The 10,648-nt window shown below is 54.9% G+C and overlaps 1 protein-coding gene across 3 annotated transcripts in view; it reads right to left on the bottom strand.

Annotated features, from left to right (window-relative positions):
* Nucleotides 1-2,462: 2,462 nt before the first annotated feature.
* SRL (sarcalumenin) overlaps nt 2,463-10,648 on the bottom strand; it is a 28,315-nt gene continuing 20,129 nt past the window's right edge. For all 3 annotated transcript variants that reach the window (XM_054080989.1, XM_054080990.1, XM_054080991.1), the window contains 3 exons: nt 8,186-8,302; nt 6,979-7,212; nt 2,463-6,201 (listed from right to left, as the gene is read on the bottom strand). In XM_054080989.1, coding sequence (XP_053936964.1) covers nt 5,390-6,201; nt 6,979-7,212; nt 8,186-8,302 — 1,163 coding nt within the window. In that variant the 3' untranslated portion in view covers nt 2,463-5,389. The remainder of the gene's footprint in view (nt 6,202-6,978; nt 7,213-8,185; nt 8,303-10,648) is intronic.

The following is a 10,648-nucleotide window of genomic DNA, read 5'->3' as shown; positions in this document are numbered from 1 at the left end:
CAGCAGCTTTGGAAGGAAAATGTGCTTCTCGCCAGGCAGATCTTCATGCACGTCGAGATGCCACAGTTTTTCCAGACTTTCCAAAGGAAGCCAAGTGAGACATTCCTTCTCTTCCAGCATTCTTGGAACAAGCTCTTTTGATTAGTGAGCGAGACAGATAGTTGGAAAGACAGACACAGACCAGGCCATAGGGTTGCAACAAACAGTTTGTGTGAGCCACAGCCTCTGGTGGGATGGGGCCTTCCTCCGCCTCTGGCTCGGTGGCTCACAAGAGACCCTGTTGTTTACCATAGTCCCTAAATGCCTGCTGCCCACTATGGTCCTCAACCCCCTGCCTATCTCCAAGACCCTGGACACTCTACTCTCCTCCATCATCCTGGACACCTCACCCTCTGCTGTTGCCCCCAAGCCTTTGCCCTCCTCCACAGTCCTCAAAACCCCTGCCCTTCTCCATGGCCCTGGACACCCTACTAATCCTCTATGGTTGTGGACACCCTGCCCTCCTCCATGGTCCTCAAATCCCTGCCTTTCTCCATGGCCCTGGATACCCTCCTCTCCTCTGCAGTCCTGGACATCCTGGTCTCCCACATGGCCCTGGACACCTTGTGCTCTGCTGCTGTCCCAAGCCCCTGCCCTCCTCCGCGGTCCTCAAACCTCTGCCTTCTGCCGCGGTCCCCAGATCCCTTCCACCCACTGTGGACCCAAAGGTGGGTGATGCACACGCTCTGGTTCGCGGCACGGCTCTGCCTGGCTGTGGGTGCCTTTGCCCCCAAGGAGAGGCCCTTCATGGCCTGAAGCTCCGTCAGGGGAGGTTCAGGTTGGATATCAGAAAAAAATTCTTCACAGTAAGAGTCATCGGGCACTGGAACAGCTGCCCAGGGAGGGGGTAGAGTCGCCTTCCCTGGAGGTGTTTAAGGAACGGGTGGATGAAGTGCTGAGGGACATGGTTTAGGGAGTGTTAGGAATGGTTGGACTCAATGATCCAATGGGTCCTTTCCAACCTGGTGAATCTATGATTCTGTGAGAGGGCAGAGGCTGCACCCAACATCTCCAGGGCTCCGTGAAGCCCGTGGGCCTCTTCCTGAGGTAGGATGTGAACATGATGCTGGAGGAGGCAGAAGTATCCTTCATGCAGAGCACCCCCGCAGGCAGGCAGCCCGCCGTGCCCACCACAGCGCGGGTGGGCCCACAGCCATGACACAGCCCCGTGGCTCCCAGCACTCTCCGCTGGCCCCACAGCTCCTGCTTCTCCCCAGGGCTTTGTGCTGGAGCCCCCATGGGTGAATCAGAGCCAGAGTTGTGCTGAGCCCTGAAGGACTGGGCTTGGAGGAGAGGGTTTCTCTCCGAGCACTTAGCATGGTGGATATTCCACAAGAGGAGGAGGAGGGTGGACCACGCTGTGTTCGGGGGACCATACTCAAAGCAGTTTTAAAGAGCATCTCCTGGTGCGAGTGGGAGCAAGGATCTGTCCTGCCAGGGAGCACCGCGCTGCCCTGCAGGGCAAAGGAAAGGAGCTGGGGGGTTCGCTTTGCTGGTTTGGGCCTACAGCACAGGAAGCCTCATTGGGAAAGCAGCACGTCGAGGATTCTGCCCCTCTATTCCTCTCTTGGGAGACCTCATCTGGAGTGTTGTGTCCAGTTCTGGAATCCTCAGCAGAAGAAGGAGATGGAGCTGTTGGAACGGGTCCAGAGGAGGCTACAAGGATGATCCGAGGGCTGGAGCACCTTCCATACAAGAACAGGCTGAGAGAGTTGGGGTTGTTCAGCCTGGAGAAGAGAAGGGTCTGAGAAGACCTTATAGCGACCTTCCAGTACCTGAAGGGGCTACAGGAAAGCTGTGGAGGGGCTGTTCTCAAAGGCGTGTGGGGATAGGACGAGGGGCAATGGGTATAAACTGGAGAGGGGCAGATTCAGACTGGAAATAAGGAGGAATTTCTTCACTGTGAGGGTGGGGAGGCATTAGAACAGGTTGCCCAGGGAAGCTGTGGCTGCCCCATCCGTGGAGGTGTTTAAAGCCAGGTTGGATGGGGCGTTGGGCAGCCTGATCCAGGGGGAGGTGTCCCTGCCCATGGCAGGGGGTGGATGATCTTTAAGGTCCCTTCCAACCCAAACTATTCTATGACTCATATTCAAATGGGCTACAAGGAATCAGATAAATGGCAGTGAAGTTGCATGACCGATGTCAGTCATTTCACACCCATGGCAGCGGGGTTGGAACCAGATGATCTTTAAGGTCCTTTCCAACACAAACTATTCTATGGTTCTATTATTCTATGAAAAGCAGCGAAATGTCTCAGGTGGGGCTGGCAGGTCCCATGCAAGGGGTTCGTATGAGGCCAGGGTGCAGGGAAGGCGCCGGGAGCTCCTGCCTCGCTCCCTGCATCCCCTGGGCACCCCAGCCCTGGTGCTCGCACTACACCAGCAGGAGAAACAGAAGGAGCATCTCCAAGGAGTGTGTTTGGAAAATACCAGGTTTTATTAGACAAGCTGATGTTCAAGCTGACAGTTTTATCCCAATGCACACGATCACAGACATCTACATGGGCTTATGTCCCAGCTCCCTCCCTCCCGCGATGCTCTCAGGCAAGTTGCTCACCCCCTCCAGAACCTCGGCAGCAGGGGGTTGGGGTTTCTTGTCAAAATCAAAAGGTCTCCCTACTCCCCATTTCCATTCCCAGAGCTTTCCTAAGAAAGCTCAGAGAGAGCTGAGATGGGTACTGCAGTCCTCTTGGGACTGACAGACGCTTGGATCCATAGGAGAGACAGCGTCTCGGTGTCCGTGTCTCCCCGAGCCAGCACGGAGCCGAGTCAATGTCACCGGGAGCAGAAAACACTCCCACCTTTGGACCACCACTGCCATCGCTTTGGAAAGAGAAACACAACGTATGATATAGGGGGAGGACAAAAGGTTATGACCATCAGGGAGGAGCCCCAGCCCGGACACAGGCAGCGGAGCTTTGCACAGGGCATGCAGTGCAGGAGGGAAGAGAAAAAGGGAGGAGAGGAGGCAATGAGCGCTGGAGAACAAAGCAAAAGAAAAGGAAAACAGAAAAGATGAGAATGATGGGAGCAGGCTGAGAGCAGAGCAGTGGTGTTCAAGCCCCTAAGGGAGCATCCGAGCTCCTTCCTGGGCTTGGGAGCCTTGCTCTGGGTACCCCAGAGCTCATGAGATTTCGGGGACAGGGCAGCAAGGAAAGAGATGCCATGATACAGTGCTTGCACGTAGCAAGTTTGATGGCCTTTGCTTGCCGTGACAGTGACACGCAACGTGACAGCAGGAACTGGGGCAAAATTAGCACTTTCCTGCCAATATTTCTATTCCAGTAAGTCTTAAGAAAACCATGCAGACTAAGCCTGTGGAGGAGAGTGAGAGGCAAGGAGGAGTGGGTGACACAGAGAGAGATTCTGATGAGCCACAGGATCACGTACAAGGAGGAAGAAGGAACAGCAGAGGAGGGAGGCAGCAGATCCGGGGCAGGTTTGAGACTTTGCAGCGCTCTCTCCAGTACCTCACTCCCTTCCAGGCTGTTCTGGCTGCTGCTGACTCTGACATTCTGCTTGCCTTCACTTGTACCTCTGGTCCCCTCCGAGCTGAAGGCAAAATCCCTCTGCACGAGCCACAGCCCTTTCCATGCTTGGACGTAGATTTGGGTCTCATCTTCATTAGTTCAAAGGTAGACTCCTACTATGAAGCAGAGGCGAGAAGCATGGGAATTCCCTGGGGTGACATCCCCCTAAATTCAGCTGTCCTTGAGGGGACCTCTTCTTCACAGAGTCTGGCCTCAGTGCTGGGGCACATGGAGCTCCCATGGACCTCCCATGGACCTTCTGACCTAAACCATGTCCCACTGGGCACACGGAGATAAGGGCCACTGCCCTTCACACCCTCCTCATCACACCAGAGCCTTCCATTTCCAGCCTTCTCTTTCCCTATTTCTTTCCTTTTGCCTTTTCTTGCCTCACCCAGCACCCTCGTGTCTTCTTGTTCCTGTCAAAGGTAAGTCCCTCTGCTCCAGGGGTTTCCTGGAGAGCAGTGTTAGCTGTGGTCATTTGGCAGGACGAAGGAGAAAGGACATTCAGCAGGTCGCTGGTGGGCTAGAAGGCACCAGTTTCCACCCAGAGCAACATCTTCTACCTCTTGGTTAGTTTGTGCTCAGCTCAGCAGCCGGCCATGCTGCAGTCCAGCAGTGAGGACAAAGTGATGAGGCCACCTCTAATCTCCTGGCTTTCCCTGATGGGTTTCAAGGGTTGTCTGTCCACAGGGAACCTTGGGTGCTTCCAAAGCAACACTCCTCCTCCCAGGGCTGTGCATCGATGCACAGAGATGAGCCAACAAACTCATGGCTAAACCAGGGGAAGTTTGGCAAACAAGTGACAGAAACCTGCCTGGGTTGTCCTAGGGAGAACAGATCAACTGATGGGCAAAAAGTACACAGGTACTGATGCCCCTTGTTCCTGCCTCCCTCCACAGAGCACAAAAATGTGGGGGTCTGACTGAGAAAACAGCAACACGGACTTGAACAAAGTCAAAGTGCCTAACTCTTAACCCTCAAGGCCCTGCTGATCTGCACACTTGACTTGTCATTGTGGGTTTTTGAGGTTGATGGCACACACAGGCATGAAGTGCCCTGTCCCTTTGCTGGCCCAGAGAGAGGAAAGCCTGCTCACAGCAGTTTGTAGGACTTGAGGTGCTGGCCCTCCTTCTCCAGCGCAGCTCAGCTCCTTTCCAGCCCCCTTCTTCCTCTGACACAGACTTGCAAATCCCATCATAGCTACCTGGAGCTACCAGCGCCTCTGCAAAAGCCCCTTCTTTAGGTGAGCACCAGGTGAAGGTTGCAGTAGTTCAACTCAGCAGTTACGCGAAAGGAGAACTCACTGTGTGACTTAAAATATCTGTGAGATGTTTGTTTCTGAAAACAACAGATGAGATCTGGCCTCTCTTTCCTTGCCCAACACTTTGCCCCCAGGGCTGGTGATGCTCCAGGTTAGTGTGTCACCACTCTCCCCTCTGCTCTCACGCCATGCCCTCATTCATGCTCCCTGATGGCTTCGGGGATGCAGAGGTTGAAATTCCTGTTCACACATTCTTGGCACCAGTGAAAAAGCAGCTACAGTTCTAGCTCACTGTGCATTGCTCGTACTCACAGCTTAAACATTGCCTTCTACTTGAAAGAACAAAGATTATATGTCAGGAATTCACAGTTTTTATTCTCTTTCTTATGCCCACCCATCTTCCCCTGCCATCGATGTCAATGACTCAAAGTCCTCGTCGTACAGTAGCCTTTGCCAGTGTGGTACTCAAAGGGTTAACAAACCGTGGCATCTTGGACAGATAAGACATAAGCTCATTCACCAGTAGGAACACATGGACGGTTGTATTACAGAACACCTTAGGGTTTCTTGTAACGATTCTTTGGGGTTTCACCACAGCCAGTGCTGTCGCAGGAGAGGACATTGGGCTTCTTCCCCAAGCCAATGCTTCCCAAGAGATCGGGAAGCTCACGAGTGATGGCCTTCTCAATCTTGTCAAGGAAACATCCTCCCATGTAAGAACACTGCTGAGACAGCAGCTTAAAACTGGTGATGGGGTTGATGCCAAAGAAGTCCTTGTAAGCCTCGCGGTTGGGGAGGTCAAATTTGCTGACATTGGTCTTTGCCAGAATGGACTTAAAGATAAAGAACTTGTCAGGATCTTCCACAATGTCCCTGAACACCAGTTCTCCATCGCTAAAGAAGGTCATTTTGTCCTTGTAGGTCTGTAGATAGCGATCGACCAAAAGGGCGTGGATGCGCACCCGGATGGCGTGCTGGCGTATGAAGGCAATCTTATTTTCCATCCTGTTCTCAATCACCTGGTTGAGATCTTCCAGGAGCGATATCTCTTCTTTGAGGAACAGGTCTTTGTGGGTGTCTGGGTGGTACTCATGGGGCCAGAAGGAGCTAACGTACACCCTGGGTGGCTCCGTGACGTTGATGAGAGGAGCCAGGCTCCAGAATAAGGCACCATAGACTCTCATGAGCTCCTGGGTAGCCAGGCTGTCAGCTTTGTTCAAGATGATTCTGATCTGGGACTCACGGCCCTTCAGCTGGCGAAACAGCATCTCCAGCTCCAAGCCCACATCCAGCTTCGTAGGATCAAAGACAACGAAGATGAGATCAGCTCTGTCAATGAACCACTGGCACACGTCGTTGAATGGGTAACCTTGAGGAGAGGAAACAGAGAAATCCAGCAGAAATGGCCAACGCAGAATGACTCCCTTCAGGTCAAGGGATAGATAAACCTTGAGTTCGCTGTGTCTCACGCCCCGAGTGAGTAGGACAAGGTGTGAGACACAGTGGACTTCCCATGCAGCCTAGAACCTGTTTCTCGTGAGCTAAAAACACTTCAATGTTTCTTGGCATGAAAACCCATCCCTGTGTGTCTGGGCCTGTGACTACATGTCTCCATCAGCATCACCTCCAAACCTTCTTCCTCCCTATTGCTGGCCACAGATTCCTGCTGCTCCTGTGAGCAGATATCAGCCACATCCTTGCTTTCCTCAGTGGACACCAAGTGGCTCAAGAAGCCCTATTGATCTGTCCTGGCATCCCAGGTGCTGTGGGGATGGATTGGTTCTTCTCTGGGCTCTGCTGCAGCACCAGCCACTGGCAAATCCAGGCTCCAAGGGTGACCAACAGGGCATTAAATGCTGAGCTGAGACAGGCAATCAACAGCCCAAGGAGTCTCCAGGAAGCTCCTTGCTGAAATGCCTTGCTGTCTCATCTCCAAGCAGCAGAAACGGCTGCTCTAGCTGATGGCCGTTGGTTATGTTCCCCAAGCCTTTGCTGCTGCTGCAGACAAACATCGCCTACCCCTCCAGTGCAAGATCTGTTTTGTAACCTAGGGCTCTTCCCCATTGTCCTTCATCCATTTTGTTGTTTCACATCATTGAGGTATCTTTTTTTTGGAGTCCCTTAGATAATCCCAGTAAACCCCTACCTCGTTCTTGCTGCTTGCGGTTTTCAATGATGCCCGGCGTGTCCACAAAGGTAACTCTCTCCAGCAGTTTGTGGGGCACCTCAATCCCTATCAGCTTCTCCAAGAAGTTCTGCCCAAACTTCTCCAGGGGTGAGAAGGAGCGGGCACTGTCAGCAGCCATCACGATGCCTTCAATGGTCTTCAGCTTGGGGCCGTGCATGATAACGGTGAATTCGGAGGTGGTAGGTTCCGCCCCTGCCCAGCAATGAGAGGAGCACCAGAGCTGTGAGATCCATGCTGGGCAATGGACATGACGGGGCTGGCCTGGGACTAGCCAGGGAGCTCAGGAGCATCGCTCACTTGCCAAGAGAGGCTGAGGGAAGGCAAGCAGTGGGGCCATGAAATTCTTGCCAAACTTCTTGAGAAAACGCCAGCGGGGCTGTCTTCTGCAAGAACTGGTTGTCCTGCGAAAGGTGCCCTGGAGAATATTCTCCTAGGGACCCTCGTGACCCTGCCACAGAGCTGGCCGCGGGCGTCTGCCCTCAGCTGTGAGATGACAACCAGGGGAGCAGGGAGGAAGGAAGGGGAATGGCTTTGCTCCTGGGAGGGCGAATTAATTGGCTCTGCATGAGGTGGGAAAGGGGGAAAACGAGGACAAGTTGGCCTTGTGATGTGACCACTGCTCTTGTAGTTGAGATTGAGGGCAATCAAGGATAGGACCTGAGGGAATGGCAGGAAGATGCCAGGGGAGGGTTAGGTTGGGTATTAGGAAGAAGTTCTTTCCCCAGAGGGTGGTGGAGCCCTGGAACAGCTCCCCAGGGAAGCAGTGACGGCACCAAGCCTGACAATATTCCAGAAGCACTTGGACAACACGGTGTGAATATTGGGGTTGTTCTGCGCAGGGACAGGAGTATGACTCTACGATCCCTTCCAGCTCAGGGCATTCTATAACTCTATAAGGCAGTGAGCCCTTTGCTCCAGGATGGGGATGCTACAAGGAGAGATGCCCTCCTCCTCCCTGGGGAGGGTAGACATCTCCTGGGCCGTGGTGAGGAACGTCTCCTGCCATACGGCACTGCTGCCGGGCAGCACGGACCAAATCACAGCCTCCCTGATGTAAAGAGGCGGATCAAAGTGATGTAGCTGGGAATCACTGACCACATGGATGCAGAAACGCAGGGGCCTGGTTGCCCTCAGCTGAGCAGGGAGAGAGCAGTGAACGTGGTACCTGTGTAGAGCTGGTAGGGAGTGTCGTCCAGCCCGAGGAGGTAGTTTATCATAGAAGATTTGCCGACGCTCCACGGTCCCAGGAATAGCACCATGGGCTTGGAAGTGATCTCCCCATCTGCAGAGAGGGGAAATAACAAGAGGAAGTGAAGAAACAATAGCCGTCGCTGCAGCGTGATTAACTCCTGGCTGTAATGAGCATCCCATCTGAGCGGCACAGTGATGCTGCCGGGGAAACAGCCACCCTTTTGGGGCCACCAGCCATTTGCGAGCCAAGACATCGCCCAGCGATGGGCCCTGGTGCCTGCAGGAGGCGGGCAGCACCCCTCTCTGCAGGAGACCTCACCTCATTGCAGCAAGAGTGAACCTTGTCTGACTTTCTCTGAGGTTCGGCTTTTCTTAGACTAAGGGAGGACTTGAAGGTCCTTTAAACCTTGTCTCAGTTAGGTTCTGGTTTAACCAAAGGGAATTTAGGGCTGGCTGTTGTTTGAAGGCAGCCGCCGCAAGCGCAGGACATGCGAAGGAGGTGGCCATGCTGCAACCAGGTGAATGCCTCGTGCAAAGGGTACTGGCGTCGCTGGAGGAGAAATGTTAATGCGCAGTGCTTGGTAAGTGCGGTGTGAGCCTTGGGCTGGCTGCTCGCATTGCATTTCCACCACAGCCTTGCAGGGATCTCCCCCTGGGTCGTGGCTCAAGGCCAGCCTGCACCTGGGCTGGGTGCGAGGCTCCAGCTGGGCGTGGGCAGGGCAGCCCGGGCAAGTGACCCTGTCTGGGCTTAGGGAAAGGCAGGGGGAAAAAGAACTACAGTCCCCATCCCACACTCTTCAAGTCCTGGAGTTTGCTAAGGAGTTCAAAGAGGCTGTTGATGGGCCTGGAAGGATCTGTCCCCATGCCACATGATCATGGGAGCACGGAGGTCCCTGGACACACAGCTGCTGCCCCAGGAGCAATCCCTGCTAGAGCAGTCAGCCTGTGCCCACACCGCTCAACCCCCCAGTCCCCAGGACGCTGGGCAAGCAGCCGGCAGAGCCAGAGGAGCCCCCGGCCCGTGCCAGCCCCCAGGCTGTGCCCAGGACAGCTGGGAGCCTGCTAGTTAGCTCAAGCCTAAGTCAGGCCAGAAATGGAAGTAAAAACTGGATGAGTGAGTTCCCATTCATGGGAACCTTCCCCATCCCTGTTTGTGTACCAGCACTGATGTGGCCAGAGAAATCTGGGCAGGAAACAGCGCCGTGGTGGCAGATGGCAGAGAGCAGAGCAAGCAGCCGTCACCCTGCCATGGCATCAACCAGGCACAGCCTCCGGGGTCTCTGCTGCAGGCGGAGATGTGCCTGCCAGCAGATACTCGCTCCCCCCATCCCGGGCAACGGCGCTTGTGCACTGTACTCTCATCCCCACCCTGTGCTCAGGGTGGGAGAGGATCTGTCCCACTGCCACCAGGTGAGGTCCAGCCAGGGGAGGGTCTGAATGCCACTGGAGGAGCTGGGAGATGCTGTCCCTCAGCCAGAGCTAAGCCTTCCCGCATGGTCCAGGACAAGGACGTGCCCTTGGGGAACCTGTGCTGCCCTTCGGCCCAACTCCTAGGGCAGAGCTCTTTTCCCTGCAGTGACTGAGAGACCCTGCCCACAGAGGAGCCAGCAGCTCTCCAGCAAGCTGGGGACCAGTCTCCAAGGTGAGGTGAGCTGCAAAGCCCGTATGGTGCTGAGATCCTGCTCTCGAGGTTGCCAGAGGGCACTGCATGGTGGCTCTGCACCACACCCGTCCAGCCATGGATGCAGGATTTGGGCAGAGCGTGCCAGCCTCCTGCCACCTGCATCTGCCCAGCACAGGGCCACGGTGTCACCACTGGGGAAGGGAATGCACCGGAGCATCTCTCACCCGTGCAGCATAGCCCTCCTTCCCAAAGCAGGGCAGCTGCATCCAAAGCAGGGGACAGCCCTGCCCGCTGCCTTTCCCTGCCTGCGAGCCACAGGAATCCAGTGCTGTCTTCTCACATGGGACAAAAACAAATGTTGAAACCTCAGACTTTTGTTAGTAATCATTCCTCTGTACCACTCCATCACTGCTGCTCTGTTCGCTTGCTGGCTTTAATTGGGTTTCGGATGATGATGATGATGATGATGATGATTATCCCCTGTGATGTTGTGCCAGAGGTTTGAGGCGGGTCCCCGCGTGTTCTTTCGTAACATGTTCTTGGCCAGGCGTGGCTGTGTGAACACAGGCAGCCGGTGTGCCCCGGCTCCCCTGCACATCCCCACCTCTGCCCTGCTGTGCTGAGGCAGGCAGAGATGCGGGCAGTGCCCTTGCCAGGTCACTGCCAGCTCCTTGAGCCCATCTTTACCCTTTGCTTTGGAAATAGGGTGCCGGCACCCCACGGGCTTTGCAGGCAGTGCCAGGCACAGGGTCCTTACAGGTCTCTGGGTAGCACAGCAGCTCCAAGGATGTGAGGCCATGCATGACTCCTCCC

The sequence above is a fragment of the Cuculus canorus genome, chromosome 15, assembly GCF_017976375.1.
Source record: "Cuculus canorus isolate bCucCan1 chromosome 15, bCucCan1.pri, whole genome shotgun sequence".
Classification (NCBI taxonomy): domain Eukaryota; kingdom Metazoa; phylum Chordata; class Aves; order Cuculiformes; family Cuculidae; genus Cuculus; species Cuculus canorus.
This window is presented reverse-complemented; position numbering and strand designations above follow the sequence as displayed.